General features: G+C 43.1%; 1 protein-coding gene across 1 annotated transcript in view; it reads right to left on the bottom strand.

Annotated features, from left to right (window-relative positions):
- LOC124712448 (mucin-1-like) overlaps nucleotides 1–26,811 on the bottom strand; it is a 106,843-nt gene that overhangs the window by 62,751 nt on the left and 17,281 nt on the right. Inside the window, exon 2 of the mRNA XM_047242743.1 lies at nucleotides 13,397–13,549. Within this exon, the coding sequence (XP_047098699.1) occupies nucleotides 13,397–13,549 (153 nt within the window). The remainder of the gene's footprint in view (nucleotides 1–13,396; nucleotides 13,550–26,811) is intronic.

The raw sequence follows: 26,811 nt of genomic DNA, 5'->3' as shown, positions 1-26,811 counted from the left end.
TTCACGAAAGAGCATCAGCTACTATACTTATCCGTTACATGAGCTATTTCAGTGTGCGAGTCTCGCATTTAACGGCTTCCAGGTAAACAGAAAACTAAGTGATTGACGATCACAATTTTTCATAGATAAAATAATTACACTTTTCTAATATTCATTTTACAGCAAGCACATTAAATTTCATGATTATATGTACGCGTAGTGTCTTTTCCTTTGGACACATTCAAAAGTACCGACACCATGCGGAAAACGCAGCTGTTTATCACATGTGAATTGAAGCTGTAAGGGGAAGAACGAACTCATGAGGTCATGTGCACTGGGACTGTATGCGCAGTCAGTGGCACTGAGTTAAAATGTCTGCGGGCCCGCTATTCGAATTCATGGTCTCGTGCTTAGCAGGCAGTCCATCTTGTGGACTTGGATGGGTGCAGAACAGCAGACACGGACTCGGCACGCTGTGTTCCTTCACGAGACGCAGAAGGTAGTGGTCTACTTCTGGTCAGTTTCAGATGAAATTGGTAACAGTGCTGCAGGGTGGGTTGGTCGAAGACAACGCAAGAAGACCTTTCAGTCCCTAACTTTATCCTAAGAATGCGAAAATGCCCTGTGACTTCCCTCCACATAGAGAAAGATCGCAAATTACGAGATACGCTCGAAGTTTTAGAAATCTGTAGATCGCTGTCTGGTATACTTTCATGTATATGATCAGGAATTAACAATGAATAGTCATCAATCTACATTCGTAGTGGTACTCGCAAAGTACAGGAGCGACGGTTTAGCGATGAAACAGAATCTGGAAGTATACTGCTGTGTCACTGGTCGGTGTTGAAATTACGATAAAATTGCTAAAATTGTTCGCACCATAAACTGTGATGCTTATAATTACAGTATATCGATGGTGTCTTTTGCACCCCATCTGTCCATTGGTACACAGTTGATTACCACATACTGACTGACTGCCATCGCTTGTTTGAGATGGAGAACGAGTCTTGGTGGAGGGGTAACACCTGCAGATGGCTAGCACCGAAAGAATGATCGCGTATATTACTGCAGTATGAGGAATCGATCGAAACGGAACACAGAGCCATCAGCTGTTCCATCACTGTAACAAAAGAGCTTAAATGTAGAGGCCGTTAATCACCTTCAGACAGCAGTTTGGCAACGCTCCACAACGCCGCAAAACTCTTCTAGTTTCCTTATGTTGTGACTGTCTTTTATTTCAGTCATTCAATGTGTGTGTGTGTGTGTGTGTGTGTGTGTGTGTGTGTGTGTGCGTGTGTGCGTTGTGGGGGCAGTAGCAATAACACGATTTACAGAGAGGCAATGGATCGCAATGTGTTACTGTCAGTTTAGAATCTGACACAGACCTCGAAGACGTGGCGGAAGAAGCAAAGTGTATGGCAATGTTCAAAGCATGTTACAGCACAAAGAAACAATGTTTCAAACAACGTCACAGGTCCACTGAGAGCCTCTCGTGTGACTAATAGTCTGTGATATATGGTCTTCCTCCTCCTACAGTACAGGCGTTGACACTTTGCACTGGTCTGTGCAATGGATCAATACCTGTATATTTAATAGGATCGCAGCATATGCTCGATGCCAGCACACATATGGTATTTATTTTTGATGTATCAAAAGAGAGGGATGCAGCAAAAATCTTATCGTGTACTCTATCGGATGAAGTTAGCGGAGCTTTTATAATTCGTAATTTTTCTCTGTTAGATGTCACAGAATAATAATGACAGAATGTTGGGGTGATAGACGTAAATGGACCCTGAGGGACGTGGATCTGCTTCAGACTGCAGTATCTGTATGACGCTGAGACTTCCTAATTTTCACTATAAGAAACACCACTGCAGCTGTTCATACTGACTTTTATACCACCTCGTGTTGCAGGAGCAGGCTTCATTTGGTGCTGATCTTACACATCGTACACCGTTGGCAGAGCTGCGACAACACGTTCCCATTTCCACCTAATGGTTAAAACACGGTCCTGCCGCACTAACTCAGCTTAGCCTGTTTCTACTCGGGTTGCAGAATGTGTTAAATATAGCTCTCCCCGACTTCTGCTCAGTTCCGACTTAAATTGGAACGATCATATGCGCAAAGCTGCAGGGATGGCAGGGTGGAGTATGAGGCGCGGTTACAAGATGTATGGGCTCTATCTAAAACCACGTTGGAATTTTTACAGTAACAGATCGGTTCGGAAAAGGTGACTTGTTTCGAGATATGAGAGCGCCACGAATAGGATTCACTAGTGGCTGTAATTATTAAAATACTTCTCCATAGCATCAATGCAGTATGAGGTTGAATAGAAAAACCTTATTCCCTATCGCAGACAGCATTCCTACTGTAGGACCATTTTCGAATATTTGAGATTTACTTTCTTGAATAAACATTACTCAGCAGAGTTCTCTGATGCCTGCATCAATTACAATGGAATCCTTTTTATTAATTATCCATTTACATTACATTTAATATTTCTGTTTGTTTATTAATTCGCAAGTCTAGCCAATACATAGACTATATGACTGCAGACCACAGCCGCAGCTTTTTATTTGTAGCGAGTTAGCTGCCCGACATGAAAGCAGACATGTGCGGCGCGACCCTACGACATTATCGAGCAATGCTTTTAAAGAGCAGCCGTGCATTACCCGATTACCAAAGGTACAAGTAACTGAAGGCAAAGTCTCAGCTGGTGTGCTCCCATGGGCTGGTTTGACAGCAACAACTCAGCGAAATATTCACTAGCCCTTACCACATTGATTCAAGAATGACGAGACATTAAGTGGCATTTCAGTGTACTTGCAAAAATTTGTGCTCAAAATTTAAATTCCGTGAACTTTTGGGTGACACCTCGTATATCTGCAGACCACACGGTGTGCCTAAGTCTACTTGTGGACATAGCATTATAATGTCCTCACTCAGGGACCATCGCCAAGTAGTTAGTGGGATGAATGACTTTCAGTAAGGCTCCGTACGAGCTGTTCATTCCTGTGATGTTCTCGCCTCACGAGACGTATGTCAAAGCAAGTAATATGTTGCTCGGTTTTTCTGCAAATTTTAGCAATAACCCTCTGTGTAACCTAGTGCAATTTGCAGAAAATCTCTTTAACGTTTTCGCGCTTACTAAACGAATGCGTCACGAAAAGCACCTCTCTTCGTTGGCTCTTGTCTACGTTTTCTATTAATCCGGCACCAGAAGGTTCACAGGTTGACGAGTAACACGCAAGAGTCGATCGAATGGATGTTTTTGAAAGCCAACTCTTTCGGAGATCGAAGTCGTTTCCGTACGATTGTACCACAGAATCTTAGCCTGACACCCGGTTATCCTATATTTATCGCCAATAGTGGAATCGAAAACTAAAGGATTTCTTCGACGGTTTAATTGCAATACGTTACCTTCACAGTCTCTTAAGGTACTGCAGAAATCACTTCTACATCTACCGAGTTAAATTTGCTAGGAAGTCAGGCTTCTAGCGATAAATGTGGTCCCGTTCTGGAAAAGCTCTGTATGACAGTGCGAGACTGTATCGGATGCCTTCCTGAGGTCAACAAAAACCCAGTCAAACTGGGCGCCCTTGTCTACAGCTCTCTGGACCTCATGAACGAACGGAGCGAATTTAGATACGTACTGAGTGTCTCACGAGCAGTGGTCAACATCCAGGAACGATCATTCGAAGCAGAAAGAATCTCATTAATATGAACTATAAAATGCATGCCTTAAGATATACGAGTATTTCTTCATCTTGGGTGCTACGAAACAAACTACGTCTTCTGCAAGGGTACTTTGTGCCCACCTTTTGAGAATACTGTAATTTAGTGAGTAACTTTATATTCTAAAATTTTGAAATAAATATTACTGTTTTAATGAATTCTTCAACCGCCATTTTTTAAATTTTTTAGTTAAATTGAACCCGAAAAGTTAAGTCTTAATACTAAACGTCACTTTCCCCAGTTAATGTCATATCCAGCGTTTTCAGGTTCAGTACCTTACTTATGAATCAGTATCTCTTTAAAAAGTATGTCCTTAATATAAGCCAACAGCAATGACGGAATTTCGTTTATTTTTTTTTCTTTTTAGGGTGGACATCACCTCCCCCGTAATGGCTTTATGAAAACGCATTGGTAGTGCTAGGTACAGGTATAGGAAGCCATGTTTAATAGACCTTTTTGCTAATAATGATCAATCCTATTGTAGCTGTTCACCTACTTTGTTTCTCTCTTCGTTGATCTCCCTCGGTGTCGACGTACTGCGTTGCTACACTGGCTGAAAAATGGGGTTTGCTATTTGGACGCTGACTGCTGTAAATAATGTAGCCGACACGTGCACAGTAGCGTTTCACTGTGTTTTACTTTAACTTTGCACAACCCCCCAATAACACACAGTTATGTATGTATGGCCAGTTCACTGTTGTTTAAATTTCCCATAAGCCTCATTAATAGTTTGCAGGCGAATCTCCACATACAGCTACAATAGTTTTCTGTTGAACATCTACAAGCAGTAAAAACATAACCACATAGTTTACAGTCCTTCAAACAAATTGAACAGTGACTGTCATTGCTTTAACACACAGCCAATTGGTGTAACACTTATTTCAATGTTAAGTTGGTACATTGTTGTCGTTCTAAGCAACACAGGTTCCTCGTCTGCAACTCGGCCATGGACTGACTGTCTCGTGACCAAAACTTGGGCCCTTATATGTCACACGGTAATAGGTACTGAAACTACACAGTGTTTAAAATTAAATTTACAGAAGTTGCAATTAAAACTTAACTCATTCGATAAACTGAATACATCTAAAAATTGCTTCTTTTTAACAGTTGCTTCTACTGCAATATTTAAGCTGAATTACTTGTTTAAATGATGAAATTAACAAATATAGTTACGCAAAAACTACTTTTGGCAAAACTGTTAATTACTTTGGAATTAATTAAGGGCTGGCTTTGCTAACATGTTTCCAACTAGAGCCAAATAGATACCTTAAGATTACTAGTATTTCGTCTTCCAAATATTTATAATTAGCACAGAATTTGTATTTGTTTATACGACAACAATAGAATTTTAGTACGAAACAATTTCTAATTTCACCCTATAATGAAAGATACTAACTAGGAATAGTCAAAATAAATTAGAAAATCAATTACGTACATAAAACGGAGCACTAAATTAGATCTGGTGTCATAGTCTTTAAAACTGAGGGCCAGCCCTTCTCTTTTAAGAAAATGCAGATTGTATTCACGTATGCTAAGGGTAAATATTTAAAAGTAACAAAACGAATTTAAGGAGGCAGATGGCAAAACAAGAGGGGAATTAAAATTATCCCATCTTCCTTCGTCACACTGTCACATATCTCTGAATACTGACCATTCCTCCTGGGACACCCTGCTCATTGGAACTTTGTTCTCGATTTTTTTTCCACAAGCTCTACCATAGGGGAATCTTAATTTTACTTTAAAGTCGCACATCTCAGATTTGGCTAGGTTTGGAAGAGACAATGATTCGGTGGTGGGTGTTTCGATAACTACGGGCTTCACTGGAAGATCCATGGCATCAAGCGCCAAACTCGTATGGGAAGACAGAAATTAGGATTTCAAAACGTTAATAAATAAGCTGCAGATTCTTCAAATTTATATACTTAAAGCAAAAATAGCAAAAAAAAGTGTTCCTGTGACAATCGCTGTGTTATATTACGAGGGTCACTCCAAAAGATATGCACACTATTTTTTAATCCATCTTTTATTCTACATGTTTGAAAGTTTTACAGTATGTAGATGGATCCTTTAGGAACAATGTTTTCATTTCTCCACATAATTTCCATTCTTCTCAACTGCCTTACGCCATCTTGGAACCAGCGCCTGTATACCCGCACGGTAAAATTCTGGACCAACCTGTTGGAGACACTGTTTAGCAGCGTGCACAAGGGAGTCATCATCTTCAAACCTTGTTCCACGAAGAGAGTCTTTCAGTTTCCCAAAGAGATGATAGTCACATGGAGCCAGGTCAGGACTGTAAGGCGGGTGTTTCAGTGTTGTCCATCCGAGTTTTGTGAGCCACTGTCAACATCCTGGGAACCCACGTGGCACAAACCTTTTTTAACGCCAACACTTTCAGTATTCTGTAAACACTTCCTTCCCCTGTCCCAACGAAGCGTGACAATTCGTTCACTGTGATGCGTATGCCAGCAGTCACCAATTCGTTAACTCTCTGCACATTGTGTGGAGTGTGTGCAGTACGAGGCCTGCCGCTGCGAGGACAATCCTCAATATTGCCGTGCCCGCTTTCATCATGTAATCTGCTTGCCCACCGATTAACTGTACTGCGATCGACAGCAGCATCTCCATACGCCTTTTTCAACCTCTTGTGGATGTTTTCCACTCTCTCGTTTTCACAGCACAGGAATTCTATGACAGCGCTTTGCTCTGACGAACGTCAAGTGTAGTAGCCATCTTGAAGACATGCTGTGACGGCGCCACTCACGGGAACACTTTGAACTAAGTTTGAAAACAAGCGGGAAGGATGTATCTACCTTCACACACCCGGTTTCACAAGAGGAATTTGTAGAACGAAACGGACCGTCGTTCCCAATTAAGGTGTACAACAATCGCCCAATGTCTGCAGGCAGTAGTGCAACTGTGTCTGCTCACAACAGAAGAGAAGTAGAATCACTTTCACCACGTGTCGATGAGCAAACATTTATTCTGGCACATTCAGTTTTGTCACTGTCCAAGGAAGAGTCACCGGTATTAGATCCACGTACGACACAACACCAAACACGAACTTCTTACGAGCCTTTAAGTCAGCGTTTTTCTCAAATATTAGATACACTTATAACTACAGAGAATTTCCTCTCCCATAGATTAATTTTCTCAGCTAATCTATAGAGAGTAAATTTGGGCACATACTGAATCGTGCCTTGACTTTTCTCCGCAGTCTCCAGTCGCAGAAGAAAAACCAACATTAGCACGTCATATTTCTTAACCTGTCAGTAGATGGAGTTACGTGCGTGATCTTTTGAATACTGTGTGTACACTACATGATCAAAAGTATTCGGACAGCCGTACGTAACACGGAATTGATCTTTAGATACCACCAGAGGCTGGGTTTCCGCTGTTAGCAGACAAGCAGTAACAGCAGAACAGGTCAGCCGGAAGACCCCAGTGAGTTGGTCATAGGGTGTCATGTGGTTGACAAAGCCAACTGGGGCATTCCAACCACTCTAAAGCTGTCCGAGTCGACTGTTGGTGGTATGGCAGTGAAGTGGAAACGCGAAGGAACGACCAGAGCTAAACCGAGAACACGCAGACCTCGTGTACTGACGATCGAGCAGCGCGGAGCGTGGCTGTTATAAAGTCGCACGAAAACAGCGGAACAAATCACTCGTGAGGTAGTAAGTCCTACCTGCAATCCAGCTAGCACAGTGGCTATGCATACTCTCTTAATAAGAATTGCGTACGATGGTCAAGAAGCTCCTCATACGCCACACATCCCTGTAATCAGTGCTAAGCAACGCTCGACGTGGTGCAAACAGCGGTGCCACTGGACCGTGGACGACTGGAAACAAGTGAATTGGAGTCATGAACTGCGCTGTACCCCATGGCAACCCGACGGGAGGGGTTGGGTTTGGTGAATGCCTAGAGAACTTTAGCTGATACCTTACGTTGTGAAGTACGGAGGAGCTGGTGTTACGCTACGAGCGTGCTTTTGTCGGTTAGGGTGCGGTCCCTTTATTGCGGTTAAAAAACGCTCAAATTTACAGCATTATGTATTGCGTACAGCAGAGGAAAAGTTGCGAGCCGATTATTGTGTCAGCGTGACAAAGCACCGTGTCATTAAGCAGTATGTGTGTCGTGAAATGAACTGGCCTGCGCAAAGTTCCGAGCGCCTTGGAGATGGGTCAGAACGTCAACTCCTCTCCAGACCCGGGCGTCCAACCTTCCCACCTTCTCTGGTTTCGGCTCCTGCAGCGGGGGGCTGCCAATCCTACAGTCATTCAGACACCTCACTGGAGTTCGACCCGTCATGGGTGGGATGCATACGCCCTCTACTAATGACTACTAACAGGTGTCCCGATACTTTTGACCAACCTTAGAGCGAATCTCAAGACGTAGGAATGTACAGTATAATTAACTGAAACACACATTGATACTAAATGAAGGCCAATTAACTGAACTACTAAAATTACAATGAACATAGTCTTCATTGGTCGCCTAGAATGGTAACTTATCTGTATAATTAACAGAATGACAATGCTCATTATTACTCGACAAATTTCCTCAAAACAAGATACCGGCAGCTGACTGTACTGTCAGCAAACATCGTAAACCTCTGTTTGACTGTAGCCGTTAAATCATCAGAACCTGAACAGCTGAGGATCAGTTTCTTCAACATTTCCAGCAAATTTACTTTAGCACATTTACTTTTCCCATTGCTCATTATAAAGTCAATGAGATTAGACCTATGTGCAATTAAGATATAAACGAAACAGGACATTGTCGAAACACACATCGTGTCAGCAACGAGAGGAGGCGGAGTTGCCACCTTTCATACCATTGGTTACACTTTTCATTGTACGTTGGATTTTAGTTCTATTATTTCGTATCTCGTGGTGTCTCGAATAAAAATCCAACGATGAAAAACACTCCGAATGAAAGTTGCTTACTCTTCTCGTTTTTACTGTGCTGAATCCTAATATGATAACAAAACGCCGTATCACATTGTTTTTATAATTAACTCTCAATACCTAAATACGAATTTTTGGCGATTTTACTGATTTTTCTTCTGTTCTTTCAACACTTGTCATTCTTTGAGAATTAGTTTTATGATCAAGGTAATTCGTGGGCGCCGCATAATGTATGTTACTATGTAAGATCTTAGAAAACGATTTCTAAAAAGACTTTTACATTTGCTGTTTCACTGCGATGGAAGGAGACAAGAGACAGTTCTCGTGATTGCTACTTTTTGAGCGTTTATGTTATTAGTTACAATTTAAAAAAATAAATTACAAAAGGTCATAAGATTCGCTAACCTTACGTCTGCCATTCAGTCAGTTTGCACAAATCCGGAACTTCTGTTCCTAAAGCAACACAAGCTTTTTGTGGATGTTACAGACCAGTAAAGCCTCTATTGTTTAAAGACTCCAACTCCCCTACATAAATAAGCTTCAAACAGCTGTTTACAAATGACTTAATCTGTTAAATATTTCACGCGACACAATTAACAGAGAAAAGTTTAGAAAAGGTTTGGAATTATGTTTAACGTTTTTTGGAAGTCGCTAAGTGTTCTGATTCTGAAATAACTTTATGAATACAGTCTGGATATTCGCGCTCTCTGTGTTACACTGCCTCAAGGCATATGCAGGGTGATTCACGAAGATATGCAAATATTTTAATATATTATTCTACAAGTAAAACTAAGGAAAAAACTTCATATAAACATAGGTCCGCAAATGCTTGCTTACGGAGTTACAGGTAATAAAAGATTTTGCCTGAAATTTAGCAACTTCGCTAATATGAAGCCATCGCAAAACCGTACGAGGTTAAAATAAAGCACAATTTCCATTCATTTTGTTGTTATTGGTCTGGTGAATCTAATAAAACATGTCACAGACGTGTATCTGCAGTAGTTGTCCGGAACATCCAAAGAAGCAGTGATTATTATACAAGTAAATTTGTTTACTTTCCATTAAGAATGGCTTCAAATGGCTCTTAGCACTATGGGACTTAACATCTGAGGTCATCAGTCCCCTAGAACTCAGAACTACTTAAACCTAACTAACCTAAGGACATCACACACATCCATGCCCGAGGCAGGATTCGAACCTGCGACCGTAGCTCCATTAAGAATGTACAAGTGTTTGTGTCATTTTTGGAAATCGTTAGTGAATTGTTTCAGTCGTTTCCTGATCTTGAAACGAGTTATTTTTCTGTACTGTTCTGTGGAAGAACGTAATAACAACAGTGTATTTATGTGAAACCACGTAGTAGCTGCTGTAGTTTGTAGATTGTTTAGGAAATAGGGATGCTTTTCAAATTTACGACAGAGGAATACGCCGATATGGTGTTTACTTATGGCAAATGTGATGGTAATGCTACAGCTGCAGTTAACGAATTACGCGTACGTTATCCAACTCAGAGGATTCTGAATGCACGAACGATTAGCGGAGTATTTCGAATGTTGCGGGAGAGAGGTTCTCTGGCTAGCGTTCATAATCGGTACGAGCGCTCAATACATGAAGACGATGATGAGGATATTATGGATGCTGCTGGACGTAGCCCGGGTACCTGTACACGACGTGTCTCTAAACGATTAGGCATTTCACAATCTAAGGTATGGCGTACACTGAAATACAATGAATTTTATCCTTACCATAAACAAAAAGTGCATCATTTACACCCGGGAGATCCAGCCCGTCGCTTGAAGCTGTGCAACTGGTTAAATACTAATCGGCAGTTACGTGCAACAGTGCAATGCAATTTCCAGCAGCGATTTAGCATAAATGTGTGGTGTGCTATAATCAGCATAGACTCTATTGGACCATTCATTTTCCCAGGCCATCTAACTGGCGAGAAGTACTAACAATTACATAAAGATGAAATGCCCCACTTGCTCGAAGATGTTCCTCTTGCTACGGGATTGCAAATGTATTTTCAACACGACGGCGCGCCGCCACATTTCACCAACGCCGTTACTACACAAAAATGGTTCAAATGGCTCTGAGCACTATGGGACTTAACACCTGAGGTCATCAGTCCCCTAGAACTTAGAACTACGTAAACCTAACTAACCTAAGGACATCACAGACACCCATGCCCGAGGCAGGATTCGAACCTGCGACCGTAGCAGCAGCGCGGCTCCGGACTGGAGCGCCTAGAACCGCACAGCCACCGCGGCCGGCAAAATTCTCTACAACTTCTGTTGAAAACAATGTCTGGAACTTAAAAAGAAATAGGGCCAGGTAGTTAATAAATTAAAAATTTTACGAAATTACGTCTTTGCTTCTCTGGGTGTTCTGGAAAATTACTGCAGATACACGTCTGGGACATGTTTTATTAGATTCACCAGATCAATAACAACAACATAAATGGAAATCGTGTTTTACTTTAACCTCAAACAGTTTTGCTATGGCTTCATATTAGCGAAATTGTTATATTTTTTGTTAGCGATAACTAAACATTTGCGAACCTATGTTTATACGAAATTTTTTCTTTAGTTTTACTTTGCGAAATAACAAATTAAAATATTTACATATCTTCTTGAATCATGCTGTACACTGCAAAGCCAGACAGCATACGCACATGCATCACATATAGTCATCGTAGCACTAGATATTTCCAGCGAGCTCGGTAGAATATCCACCACAGCTCACGGTGACAAGTCATCTGCCCCCCCCCCCTCCCACCCCGCCACACACACACTCACGTACACTGGCCCCACGCGTGACTGGAGCTCCCTCAGCAGGCCAAGGTCACTCTCCGAACTGTTGTAAGAAGGCCGGATCAGTTCCCCTTGGCACAAACGCATTACTGTTTCTGACCCCGACCTGGTTGCTAGCGTGCTTTCTACACCCATCCCCAGAATCTGGGATTACAAGAACATATGTATTTTCACACGGTTTACCAGAATATCATACCATTTCCGCGATACTTGTCGATATCAAGCACATAGCAATATCACTTGCATAGCACAAAATGATAATACTGCTATATCCAAGGATCAAGTCTTATGGTCCAGCGCCTAGAAACGCAGAAAAAGCAGTAGATAACCTCAAGCAGATGTGCGGTACAATTAAATTAAATACTGACCAAAAGCATCAAGACATCAGTTCAAACAATGATCAGTATTCCTCAGATCAACATGAATGTCAGTCGTTGATTTGGGGAAAATTTTATCCGCAAGTTAAGAATTTTCTTGCTGTACATAATCCTGCTGCATCGAGCGCTATAGAAATAGATAGATACATTACTGAACAATTACTTGAGAGGTCTCGAGATTCTCTTATGTGGTGGAAGCAATTTAAAGATATTTATCGACTCCTCTGTAAAGTGATGGTGCAACGGTTGTGTGTCACTGGTACCTCTGTGCCGTGTGAGAGGATCGTCTCCACGATGGGTCAATAATAATTAATGAGCGACGGAGCAGACTGAAATCTGAAAAACTATCCTAAATAATATTTCTTGCTCACAATTTAAAGTAATTGAGATGCATATGCTTGTGGAGTTGTTTAAGTATATTTACAAGAAACATTTCTTACAAACCTAATACTAGTAATTATTTAAAAATCTTGATTGACTAAAAGTCTTTTTTTTTTACAGTAAGAACTAAAAGCGAACAATGAATTTAGTTTTGTAGCAATTAGTGATTTGGGTGACATGTATAGTAATAGATGACTATAGTTTTATACAGCGATAAAGTGGTTATCATTTTCTGGTAATAAAACAAAATTTTATCAGAGATGGCATCCTCTTATTTAAAAAAATAAGTACTATTGTTAATACGTTACTGGGTGCACGTTTTGTAACTCCTGTGTAACACAACTGCAATCCTTCTCGGCGAGAGAAGATTATCTTCATAGATGCGGTTCGTCCGCCGGCTGTAGAGCCAGACCAATACAGGTCCAGTGGACACTGGTTTACTTTACAGTTGGCGCTCCGTCCTAATGGCTGTAGAGCTGGACACGTACAGATCCACTGGACTCGGAACGCGGAGGCGTGTCCTCTTGAGCTGGATGCAAATCCGCACCGGATTCCTTTAAAATCTTGGACCTCCCATCTCTAAATCCCACGAAACCTATCTGGGTCACTAACGAGCACCACCACCGCGTACGCAAATAAGCAGCCCGCTATTTACACGAATTGCAGGACCCGTGTATAGGCATCTAATGCCACACGTCTCCGGAAACCTACCAGCAAACTGTCGGATCCCTGATCCCCCATCATGTATTGCGTTCTAAAGAAGGGCAACGATCTATTAAGCGTATTGGTTAAAAAGAGTCTTGGTTGCAGTTTTAGTTGTTTTATTTTTCAACGACGCGTTTCGCCTTATTTAGGCATCTTCATGTTATCTTTTCAAGGTGGACGCGGGAAACACCAAGATCTGCATAGCGCGTTCGCGTTCACAGGAACACGTTATGCAGATCTTGGTGTTTCTCGTGTCCATCTTGAAAAGATAACATGAAGATGCCTAAATAAGGCGAAACGCGTCGTTGAAAAATAAAAAAAACTAAAATTGCAACCCAAGACTGTTTTTAACCAATACTGTTAAGCCGGGTTTGCTGTATGCGACCTATGAATTGGAAGAAGATCTGTTAAGCAGTTGGGCATAATGTTTTAGCTCATCAGTGTGTGTGTGTGTGTGTGTGTGTGTGTGTGTGTGTGTGCGTGTAGTGAGGGGACTTACCGTTTGCGAGGCACCGCGTCGCCGTCGGGCGGCGAAGAGCGGCGGGCAGGCGGGGGCGGCGCGGGGGCGGCGGTAGTCCAGACGCGGTCCCCCCGCGGGCGACGACGGGCGGCGACGGCTGCGGCGGGCCCGCTGTCCTCGGCGGCTGGCGCACTGCACACACACACAGGGCCGCTGCGTGGGAAGGAGCGTTCGCGTGGAGGGGCGGGCTCAGTGCAAGCCGCACAGTCAACAGGTCACTTACTGGCAGCAGCTGCTGCGCGTTGCACGGTAACCGTGACCTGGCACTGACTTAAGCGCTTTCTCCACTGCTTCTCTCCCAAGCAACTGAGTCTTGAAAATGAAGCACAAATTCCATAGAACTGCCGCGCGGGGTAGCCGCACGGTCTAGAGCGCCTTGTCACGGTTCGCGCGACTCCTTGTGTTTTATGTTCGAGTCCTCCCTCGGGCATAGGTGTGTGTGTTGACCATAGCGTAAGTTACTTTGCGTTAGATAAAGTAGTGTGTAACAATACTTACGACGTACTGAGACAAGAAGAGACCTTTCAAACACTGAATACATTACCCAACGACGTATCATGAAAAGTACTAACAATATTCTTGAGAGACTTTCGTGACTAGTTGGTAATCACCGATCGCGTCCAGCCCTCCGATCCCGTACCGCCTGTTCGTGGGTAGGTCGACTAAACAGCTGGAATCCGCCACGTGCAGGACTAGGGGGACTGGGGTGATCTATTTCACGGACTTGACATATGCACCGATTATGACGTAGATTAGGTAGAAGTTTTAGTAGAATAGAATTGTAGATTAGAAACCTCCAGCGACAATAACCTCCTTGCCTGCCCCGTGCCAGCGGCATGCTCATAGGGTTTAGCTCTATGAGCCAGGCACCCAAGTAGATTTATACTAACACTGGCACACTTGTAACGCTGCAGGCAGTTAACACAAATCACCAGTAGTTATTAGAAAGTAATGGTAACACTAGAAGTAGTCTGCCCATTAACCCATGTAATACTGTCTGTAGTCTTGCAAATTAAATATGTAGTAGCTGCAATTATAATAACATTAAGGGGTATTAAGACCCACTAATCACTAAGGTGGTGGGTTATTCTTGTATAATTATTATGAATGAAAGTAGTGTGTAAGCTTAGGGACCGATGACCTCAGCAGTTTGGTCCCATAAGATCTTACCACAAATGCACAAAATTTTAAATCTACTTAATTTGGTATTGTGATCACTAGAAGGAGCTTCAGCTCATACACTGACGGAAAAAATAGCAACACCGAAAACAAATTCTTCGGAATAATCGAAAGTTAGTAAGTGTGTTCCTGCATACGAATAGATTGTGGCTACTCCAGCCAGTCACGTAATACTGGCGCTAGACTACTCAAATTTCCTGCCAGCCGCGTAATATTGGCGCTAGTACCGCCACCATGAGGATGTAAATCAGATTGGCTTTCAATACAGGCTGTAACGGTCGTGTTACTCGCCTTTAAGACTGGACGTGGTGAGTCGATGTTAAAGAATGCCTTTAACACGACAAGGACGCCATTATCAGCACCTCACTCCTTTTGAACGAGGTCCTGTAACGGGGCTACGAGAAACTGAAAGTTCCTTCTGCGACACTGACGAAGACCTCGGCAAGAGTCTAATCACATGGCTGCTGGCAGCAGTGGTCGCGTGAATGTACGGTCGTAACAAGCCCGGTCTGCCCAGAGGGGAGACCATCGTGCTCTGCTGCATCGTACTGCGGCTCCGCCAACAATATGAGCAGCAATTGGCACCACGGTGACACGACGAACTGTTACTAATAGGTTACTTGATGGACAACTCCGAGCCAGTCCGCAGCTCGTGGTCTCGCGGTCGCGTTCTCGCTTCCCGAACCCGGGGTCCCGGGTTAGATTCCCGGCGGGGTCAGGGATTTTCAAATGTCTCGAGACGGCTGGGTGTTTCTATTGTCCTCATCATTTCATCGACATTCATGAAAGTGGCGATATTGGACTGAGCGAAGGTTGGGAATTTGTACGGGCGCTGATAACCTCGCAGTTAAGCGCCAACAAACCAAACATCACCATCATCATCATCAACTCCGAGCCAGGCGCTCTGTAGCGCGCGTCCCACTGACCCCTATCATCATTTCCGACTTCAGTGGTGTCAAGCGAGAGCTCATTGGAGGGCTGAGTGGACGTCTGTTGTGTTCTTTGACGAAAACTGGTTCTGCCTCGGTGCCAGTGATGGCCGCTCTTGCAGGAGGGGCCAGTTGAGGGCCTGCAAGCAACCTCTCGTTGTGCTAGGCACTCTGGACCTATACCTGAAGTTACGGTCCGGGATGAGATTTTGTATGACAGGTGGAACACTCTCGTTCTTATCCCACGCACTTTTACAGCGAAACTGTACGTCAGTCCGGTGCTTCAACCTCTTGTGCTGTCATTCATGAACAGCATTCCAGGGGATGTTTTTTAACAGGTTAACGTTCAACCAAACGCATTGCTGTTGCAACCCAACATTCTGCACAGTGTGTCGACACATTGCCTTGTCCTCTTCGATCATCAGATCTGTCTGCAATCGAGCACATACGGGACACCACCCCTCGACGACTCCAGCGTCATCCGTAAACGGTATTAATCGTGCCTCTATAGATCGATAAAAGTGCTACAAGCATGGAACCGCATACCACGAACTGGCATCCGGCACTTGTACAATAGAATCCACGAACGTTTCCATGCTTGCAGTCAACATTCTGGCAGTGACACATTTTATTAATGTACCAGCATTTCACATCTGTCTTGACTTACCTCGCATTTCCATTAACCTGTGATCTTCCAATGTTAATCACTTACATATGTTAGCAAGTCAAATGTATTCCCGAAATTTAATTACTCTGAAGTAATTATTTTTTGGAGTTGCAACTTTTTCTCCGTCAGTATATGTTACATTTTAGCCCATAGGCAGTAGCAACAGCAGAAGCTAAACAGCAGGAGAGCAGTTTTTGAGATAACGAGAAACGAAATTCATACGAGCAAAGGGCACCGAACCTTTGATGCAATACTGTTGTTCGAGTGAGAAATTTTACTACTATGTTAATACGAAACCCAGACAGCTGCATTACTCGTGAAAGCAAGTACTAATCTGGTCACGGTCGTGGCGCCACCGCGTTTAGGCCTCTGAGGCAGGGAGTACGCAGCAGGAGTGGCGGACACTGCAGTTTTCTTACAACTGGCGTGCTGTCACACCTATCCACCAAGTCTACGCGCCACACAGCTCGCCGAAGGCGAAAATCAAATATCGAAATCCGAATGCGATGTTCACTGTCGTGGTTACATGTTGGCTCCGAATTTATTTCGTTAACATGGCCAGATATTGGTTTCCGAACGTCACTTGTCCAACACGAATGGATTGTGTAAATCAGCTCTTCCGGTTTAGTAAATGATACGAACTGAAATTATCAGCTTCTTCATTTTTCTTTTTAATAAAAGTAGGAGGTTGTTCAAGAAGAAATGTTTGATAATCTTAGCCATTTGAGACTGTTTATTATTATTATACAAATTTGGCCGTTAAAGACCGTGAAAACAGTTATTTCTTGCGCTTCTGGGAAGTCTTCTTTCTCTCAGTCCACACTTCTTTCATTCTTGCGCTGAAGGCGGCTTTTCTCTCTTCAGACCAATTAGTTCCACAAGTCTTCTTAATTTTCACACCGAAACCCGTGAATGAATTCAGTTTTTTTCTAAAAAGGTTTCTGTTAAATAGTTTCTTGATCTATGTCCATTTCTTTTACATCTCTTTCTGTGTTGATAAACCATAAATATTTATTTTTTAGATTTGCGATGTACGAAAATATTTGTTTTGTAAGCCTATTCGGGTTCATCCTCATGATGTGAGCATGAAAGGAGCATCTTCTTTTTCTAATTTCATCTGTAATTTTGCTGCACTTCGTATACACTTCTTTGTTGCTTTTTAGTCTGTATACAGGCTTGCCTTGATCATTTGTTATTTTCCTGTGTCCAAGAATTGTCCTCACAATTCTTCTTTCACGATTTTCTATCTGTTCTGCGTATGTAAAATTTGCCAGTGTTTCTGATGCATATAGTATCTGCGGTCTAATGACAGTCTGGTAGTGTCTGAGTTTAATGTTTTTGGATATACATTTTTTTGAATACATTTGTCTGCAGTAGTGAGTTGCTGTCTCTAGTTTTTGTATTCTAGCCCTGCAGGCTGGATGACCTTTTGCCACAGGCTGAATTAGTTCACCAAGATATTTAAAATGTTTAGATACCTGTATTTTCCCGTATTTCGTAGTTATTTTCTTTGGTGGATTTTTGATGTTTGTGATGATTTCTGTCTTTTCAAATGAAATTTGCAAGCCTGCTTTTTCAGCAGTTTCTTTAAGTAATTCTATTTGCTTTATTGTGTCTTTTTGTGTGTAAGCTAAACAGGCGAGATCGTCAGCGAAGGCAAAACAGTTGGTTTCAATGGCTTTGTAGCACTTCCCTCCAATTTGGACTTTCTCAACTCCATGTTTTTGCGTGAGTTTTCTCCATTCTGCTATGACTTTATCCAGAACACAGTTGAAGAGTACCGGGGACAGCGCATCTCCTTGTCTGACGCCGGTTTTGACCTCGAAATGCCGTGAAATTTCTCCTTGGAATTTTACTTTTGATGTTGTATTTGTTAATGTTTCTTTGATTATGGTGATTGTTGTTTCATCTATTTCATATTCTCGAAGTGTTTTGATGAGTGTGTCCCTATAGATTGAGTCATAAGCTTTTTTGAAATCAATGAATGTTATGAAATATTTCTTGCTCCTTGTAGATAAATAGTTCATTGTTGTTTTGAGGTTAAAAATTTGTTCGGCGCAGGATCTTCCTGGTCTGAAGCCAGCTTGATATTCTCCAAGTTTTTCCTCTATAATTGGTGATACACGATTGAGCAGGGCTTTTGATAGGATTTTGTATGGGACTGGGAGAAGCGATATTCCACGATAGTTGTTAACATCCCTTTTGTCACCTTTTTTAAACAAAGGGTGAATTAGGGCAGTTTTCCAGTGACTTAGGATTTTCTTGGTTTCCCATACTTGTTCAAGTTCTTTGTGTAGTGCTTCTACTGATGTTTCTCCCCCAAGCTTGAGCATTTCTGCTGTAATTGTGTCTTCTCCACATGCTTTCCTGTTTTTGAGATTTTTGATTATGTTTGTGATTTCCTCTCGTGTCGGAGGTGTTGAATGTGTTGGTAATGTTTCTGGTTGCGTAAAATGGAGAGTCTGGATGGGTGTTTGGCAGTTTAGGAGTGTCTCAAAATGATCAGTGGTTGAACGTTATTGTAATGAAACATTTTCCATACTTTCTATGACTAGCAATGTTTCGATCGTGTAGACATTTCCAGTGAAGGACAGGAAGAATATTTCAGCGTTTTTGTATCTCGTTTCGCCAAAGAAAGATAAAATGTAACTGTTCTCAAATAAATAAAAAAAACTGGTAGGCGCTCGCCTCGCACGTGGCTACACGCACACGTGTCTGACAAATCCCAATCGCATGGCCGATTTGGCATCGAACCCCTTTCCTTTCCTTTCCTTGGCGCTGGGAGGGCGGGAACGAGACATTAAGGCCAGGCCTCGGAAGACAGCCCCTGCCCCCGACCCTACTCTCAGGCTCTTATGAAAAAAAAGCCGTATTTTTTACTACCAGACTCGCGCCCCGCCCCAAGCAGTCAGAACCGATGCAAGAATACTGCACGTGCTACAGGCACGGGCCGGCGCAATGCAGGGGTCTGCCTGCAACACGTGCCACAGAACTGAATACGTGATTACAACGTAAACGGGAGGAGCAGGTACCGTTATCTTAACCTAGCTGCTCACCAGATTCTCTCGTGCTACCCGTACAACGACTATGCATGCTGATTCTGTCCTCTTCCTCGTCTGTCTGTCGATTCGCCGTCCGCAGGTACAGTAGTTGACAGTTACGATTGTGCGCTGAATCCGTGACAAGTGGTATATTTATATTTTCAGTTCATTCATCCAGCTATGAATCTCTCATCCAATAGTCATCCCTCACTATTTTTAACTGACATGCTGCCTTTCTCCAGACTCGTAATTCCACAACAGCAAAATCATCAGCCGTTACTTCTTTCAGCTCTGAGAGCAAGATGCTTCACATATTTTATTTTTTCCAATATCCCAGATCTGTTCTTTGGTATTTAGGTGTGGCTGGTATAGCGGGCGTCGGACGGGACCAAACACACTTTCTTACAAATTTTGCCTGTGCAAAGAAACAGGAGGAGGTTGGTGCGCCTTAATTAATGTCAGAAGTTCGTCTCACGATAGAACTGGCACATAATCTATGTTGTTGACAAGCCATAATTGTATTTAACTTTCTAGAGAACTAGAGGAAGGGGTTTTATTCCGCTGATTATTCTGATACGCATATTTATCAAAAGCGGCAATACTTCGTGGCGGTCAGCCTGGTATAAGCGGCGACTCTAGTTATTTTTGAAAATTTTTTTTGTCCCTTTTGTATTGAATCATATTATTTTTTCGTTATTTTCTTTTCTTATATATAATCTATATGTAAACTGAATGAGTCACAGACACCGCCAAAGGTAAATTAACAAGTTGTTTTGTGGCAAGGATAATATTTCGATACATCGTTAATTATCTGTATGAAACAAAGTAAGAATTACACTCTTCAATTTATTAATTCACGTATCTTCACACTTTTGTTTCGGGAGGTGGTAGCGTATGGCCGTATTCTTAGATCCGCCGTACCAGCATTGTTAAAAATGTGTATTTTAACCGTTCATTAAAAGTATTATAAGAAGTTGTTAGAATAGGAATATTTATTCGCACTGTTATATGGTCAGCTCCTTCGTTTCACTCGCCGCCGAGCTCCTGCATCAAGAGCTTCGGTGCAGACAGGAATAATTTACACGGTATGCATAGAAGCGTTCCCGCGTCGTCATTATCACCATCAAGACTGAAAACAATGTAATTAATTTGAAAGTAATGACTCGCACTTGATAGGCACCTACTGAACTTGGTTTAATTATACTAAAAATATTGTGTTTCGTGTGACAGATCGACAATTTCAAAGGCTGCGGTGATTATTTGGTACCACACACTACTAGAAACAGCTTGGTCTGCTGAGGGAGCTGTGGTCACGTGTCAGGCTAGTGTGTGTGGGGAGCAGATGACTTACACCTTCGGCTATGGTGGATAATCTACCGAGCTTGCTGGAAATATCTAGTGCTGCATTGACCATATATGGTGCAATTGCTTATGCTGTCTGTCTCCGCGGTATATGCACGAGTGCCTGGTGATCGATAACCGTATGCAGAGAGCAGAAGTGATGATTTTGTATGTTGTAGGATACGAATTGTGTGTTTACTATATCGATATGGTATGTGGTGATGTATAGCCAGGTTGGAGATCAGTTTCACACTGAAATATTCAAGCTTTCGTTGTCAGTGGCAGAGAAGTGTAACTGAGGTAGTGTGTTTCTGTATTTCACGATCTGTAGATCACTTTGACAGTGTTTAACTGTCAGTGTGATAGGCCGATCGGTACAAAATACTTCTGCCACTGGAAGTGTCGTCTGCAGAAAATGGTGGACAGTGCACCCACACTGCCGAGCAACAGTAGTTTGGAGGGCTTCGAAACACAAAAAAAAGAAAAAAAAATAAAAAGAAAAAGAAAAAATTAAAAACAAAAATAAATAAAAATACAAGATTTGCTCGACAACAGCAGAGCACTGTAATTGAAAAGTTCTTTCCATATGTGACGATCAGTTCAAAGAGTGGAGAGTCTTCCTCAGGTGAGCATGAATGCCAGTCGTTGATTTGGGGAAAATTTTATCCACAAGTTAAGAATTTTCTTGCTGTACGAAATCCTGCTGCATTGTGCGCAATAGAAATGGATAGATACATTACTGAAGAACTACTTGATAGGACTGGAATCCTCTTATGTGGTGGAAGCAATGTAAAGATCTTTATCGACGTCTCTGTAAAGTGATGGTGAAACGGTTGTGTGTCGCTGCCACCTCAATGCCGTGTGAGAGGATCCTCTCCACGATGGGCCAAATAATAATTAATGAGCGACGGAGCAGACTGAAATCTGAAAAACTATCCTCTATAATATTTTTTGCTCACAATTTAAAATAATTGAGTTACATATGCTTGTGGACATCTTTACGTATATTTACAAGAAACATTTCTTACAAACCTAATACTAGTAATTATTTAAAAATCTTGATTGACTAAAAGTCTTTTTTTTTTACAGTAAGAACTAAAAGCGAACAATGAATCTAGTTTTGTAGCAGTTAGTGATTTGCGTGATATGTATAGTAATTGATGACTGTAGTTTTATACAGCGATAAAGTGGTTATCATTTTTTTGTAATAAAACAAAATTTTATCAGAGATGGCATCCTCTTATTTAAAAAAATCGGTACTATTGTTAATACATTACTGGGTGCACGTTTTGTAACTCCTGTGTAACACAACTGCAATCCTTCTCGGCGAGAGAAGATTCACTCCACATATACGGTTCGTCCGCCGGCTGTAGAGCCAGACCAATACAGGTCCAGTGGACACTGGTTTACTTTACAGTTGGCGCTCCGTCCTAATGGCTGTAGAGCTGGACACGTTGGATGCAGATCCGCACCGGATTCCTTTAAAATCTTGTACCTCTCATCTCTCAATCCTACGAAACCTATCTGGGTCACTAACGAGCACCACCACCGCGTACGCAAATAAGCAGCCCGCTATTAACACGAATTGCATGACCCGTGTATAGGCATCTAATGCCACATGTCTCCGGAAACCTACCAGCAAACTGTCGGATCCCTGATATGCAGTCGTGTATTCCGTTCTAAAGAAGGACAACGATCTATTAAGCGTACTGGTTAAAAAAAGTCTTGGTTGCAGTTTTAGTTGTTTCATTTTTCAACGACGCGTTTCGCCTTATTTAGGCATCTTCAGGTTATCTATTCAAGATGGACGCGAGAGGCACCAAGATCTGCATAATGCGTTCCTGTGAACGCGACGCGTTATACAGATCTTGGTTCGCGTTCACAGGAACGCGTTATGCAGATCTTGGTGTCTCTCGAGTCCACCTTGAATAGATAACCTGAAGATGCCTAAATAAGGCGAAACGCGTCGTTGAAAAATAAAACACTAAAATTGCAACAAAGACTCTTTTTAAGCAATACTGTTAAGCACTGGTTTGCTGTATGCCACATATGAAATGGAAGAAGATCTATTAAGCAGTTGGTCATAATGTTTTAGCCCATCAATGTGTCTGTGTGTGTGTGTGTGTGTGTGTGTGTGTGTGTAGTGAGGGGACTCACCGTTTGCGAGGCACCGCGTCGCCTTCGGGTGTCGGGGAGCGGCGGGCAGGCGGGTGCGGCACGGGGGCGGCAGAAGTCCGGCCGTGGTCCCCCCGCGGACGGCGGCGGGCGGCGACGGTGGCGGCTGGTCCGCTGTCCGCGGCGGCTGGCTCACTGCACACACACACAGAAAGGGCCGCTGCGTGGGAAACAGGTCACATACTGGCAGCAGCAGCAGCAGCTGCGCATTACACGGTAACGGTGACCTAGCACTGACTTAAGCAATTTCTCCACTGCTTCTCTCTCAAACAACTTCTGTGTTGAAAATGAGGCACAAACTGAAATTCCATAGAATTGCCGCACAGGGTAGCCGCACGGTCTAGAGCGCCTTGTCACGGTTTGCGCGGCTCCTCCCGTCGGATGTTCGAGTCCTCCCTCGGGCATGGGTGTCTGTGTGTTGTCCATAGCGTAAGTTACTTTGCGTTAGATAAAGTAGTGTGTAAGCTTAGGGGACCGATGACCTAAGAAGTTTGGTCCCATAACATCCTACCACAAATGTACAAAATTTTAAATTGTGATCACTAGGTGTTGTGTACATAGTTCCGCGTAGTCAGTGCGTACACAACTTTCCCAATAGAACGCGCCCCGCTAAGCACAACAGTGCAGGCGCAGCGGTCGTCCGTCTCTGCTCTATGAGATGGCGCTGCCTTAGAGACGGACCAAATTCTGCATCTGCCGATCCGCGTATTAATATGTAACGCAGCCAATGAGATTGCTGCTAACGTAGAATCTCTTCTCCTCGTGGATCACATTCGCGCAGTGATATCTGAACGCTCGAGGTATTATAACGAGTGTACAGACCTCCGATTAGTCAGTCTGCATTAGTCTGCATTAGTCTGTAGTCAAGTTTCAGTCTGCGCCTAATAAGATTACTATAGTCCTGTACATAGCCATGAAGATAAATGTATAGACACTTTGTCAAGTATCAGAGATATGTGAGGATAAGATTAACGTATCAAGAGCAAAGGAACTTCAGATTGTCAATTGTAAATAGCATCCAGAATGAAGTTACGTAATGTCTATGCTTGTTATTATTTTAATAAATGTGTATGAAAATTAATCGAGTTCTGTTTAAAGTTGGTCACCGTCAATCTGCTACTCTAAGCGTGCAAGTGGCATTTCTATCGTCTGACCTAACGGCAGAAGATAAACACGCCACGATAAGACCGCGAGACATATTGCTGACACTCGCCTACTTCGTTAGAGTGTCACGTCAAATAATCTGATGGTGTGTGTACCAAAGGCCCTACAGTACGCACACCACACTAGATGGACTTTCAGCACATAAACTGTCGGAAAAAATAGCAACACCGAAAACAAACTGTGCGGAATAAATTAAAGTTGTTAAGAGTGTTCCTGCATATGAATAGATTATGTGTACTCAAATTTCCTGCCAGTCGCATAATATTGGCGCTAGTACCACCACCATGACGATGTAAATCAGACTGGCATTCAATACAGGCTGTAACGGTCGTGAGCGTTACTCGCCTCTGAGACTGGACGTGGTGAGTCGATGTTAAAGAATGCCTTTAACGCAACAAGAATGCCATTATCAGCACCTCGGTCCCCTGAACGAGGTCCTGTAACAGGGCTACGTGAAGTTCCTTCTGCGATATTGACGAAGACCTCGGCAAGAGTCTAGTCACATGATTGCTGGCAGCAGTGGTCACGAGAATGTACGGTCGTTCAAGTGGCTCTAAGCGCTATGGGACTTAACATCTGAGGTCATCAGTCCCCTAGAACTTAGAACTAATTAAACTTACCTAAGGACAGCACACACATCCATGCTCGAGGCAGGATTCGAACCTGTGACTATAGCATCAACGTGGTTCCGGAATGAAGTGCCTAGAACCGCTCGGTCACAACGGCCGGCTTGTACTGTCGTAACAAGCCCGGTCTCCCGTGAGGGGAGACCATAGTGCTCGGCGTACGGCTCTGCTGCATCGTACTGCGTCTCCAGCAACAATTTGAGCAGCAGGTTACTCGACGGACAGCTCCGAGCCAGTCGATCTGTAGTGCGCATCCCACTGATCCCAAACCACCACCATTTCCGCCTTCAGTGGTGACAAGCGAGAGCTCATTGGAAGACTGGGTGGACGTCTGTTGTGTTCTTTGACGAAAACTGGTTCTGCCTCGGTGCCTGCCAGTGATGGCCGCTCTTGGAGGAGGGCCTGCAACCAACCTCTCGTCGTGCTAGACACACTGGACCTATACCAGAAGTTACGGTCTGGGATGCGATTTTGTATGACAACTGGAACACTCTCGTTGTAATCCCACGCGGCCTGACAGCAAAACTGTACGTCTATCTGGTACTTCAACCTCTTGTGCTGTCATTCATGAACCACATTCTAGGGGATGTTTTATAACAGGATAACGTTCGCCCACATACTGCTGTTGCAACCCAACATGCTGCAGACTGTGTCGACACATTGCCTTGTCCTGTTCCATCATCAGATGTGTGTGCAATCGAGCACATATGGGACACCATCCGTCGATGGCTCCAGCGTCATCCGTAAACGGTATTGGTTGGTTGGTTGTTTTGGGGAAGGAGGCCAGACAGCGTGGTCATCGGTCTCATCGGATTAGGGAAGGATGGGGAGGGAAGTCGGCCGTGCCCTTTCAGAGGAACCATCCCGGCATTTGCCTGGAGTGATTTAGGGAAATCACGGAAAACCTAAATCAGGATGGCCGGACGCGGGATTGAACCGTCGTCCTCCCGAATGCGAGTCCAGTGTCTAACCACCGCGCCACCTCGCTCGGTAGTTAAACGGTATTAAGCGTGCCTCTATAGATCGATAAAAGAGCTACAAGCATGGAACCTCATCCCACAAACTGACATCCGGCACTTGTACAGCACAATCCACGAACGTTTCCATGCTTGCAGTCAACATTATGGCAGCTACAAATTTTATTAATGTACCAGCATTTCACATCTGTCTTGACTTACATCGCATTTCCATTAACCTGTGATCTTCCAATGTTGATCACTTCCATGTGTTAGCAAGACAAATGTATTCCAGAAATTTCATTACTCTAAAGTAATTATTTTTTGGAGTTGCAACTTTTTGTCCGTTAATGTATGTATGTTACATGTTAGCCACAGGCTGTAGCAACAGCAGATGCTAAACAGCAGGAGATCAGTGTTTGGGTTGAACGGGGAATGAAATTCATACCAGCAAGGGGCACCGAACTTCTGATGCAACAATGTTGTTCGAGTGAGAAATTTAACTACGATGTTAATACGAAATTCGAACGAGAAGTAATTATTTGTCGTTGCTCCTTTTCTGTGTGAAGAAGACGAACCTGCAAACTAATAACCATGTAATAAATATTACTAAATAGTGGTGTGCAGACAGTTGTATGACTCGCAAAGCAAATGGTTCAAATGGCTCTGAGCACTATGGGACTCAACTGCTGAGGTCATCAGTCCCCTAGAACTTAGAACTACTTAAACCTAACTAACCTAAGGACATCACAAATATCCATGCCCGAGGCAGGATTCGAACCTGCGACCGTAGCGGTCTTGCGGTTCCAGACTGCAGCGCCTTTAACCGCACGGCCACTTCGGCCGGCACTCGCAAAGCAAGAACTGACCTGGTCACGGTCGTGGCGCCACCGTGTTTAGGCTCCTGAAGCAGGGAGGTCGCAGCAGAACTGGTGGACATCGCAGTTTTCTTACAACTGGCGTGCTGTCACATTTATCCACCATATCTACGAGACACACAGTTCGCCGAAGACGAAAATCAAATATCGAAATCTGAATGCGATGTTCACTGTCGTGGTTACATGTTGGCTTCGAGTTTCTTTTGTTAACAAGGCCGGATATTGGTTTTCGAACGTCACTTGTCCAACACGAATGGATTGTGTAAATCTGCTCTTCCAGTTAAGTAAATGATATGAACTGAAATTATCAGCTTCTTAATTTTTCTTTTTTAATAAAAGTAGGAGGTTGTTCAAGAAGAAATGTTTCAAAATCTTAGCCATGTGAGACTGTTTTATTATTGCTGCCAGATGTGCAGATTATGGAAAAGATTTGGAAGG

This window comes from Schistocerca piceifrons, chromosome 8, assembly GCF_021461385.2.
Source record: "Schistocerca piceifrons isolate TAMUIC-IGC-003096 chromosome 8, iqSchPice1.1, whole genome shotgun sequence".
Taxonomy (NCBI): Eukaryota; Metazoa; Arthropoda; class Insecta; order Orthoptera; family Acrididae; genus Schistocerca; species Schistocerca piceifrons.
This window is presented reverse-complemented; position numbering and strand designations above follow the sequence as displayed.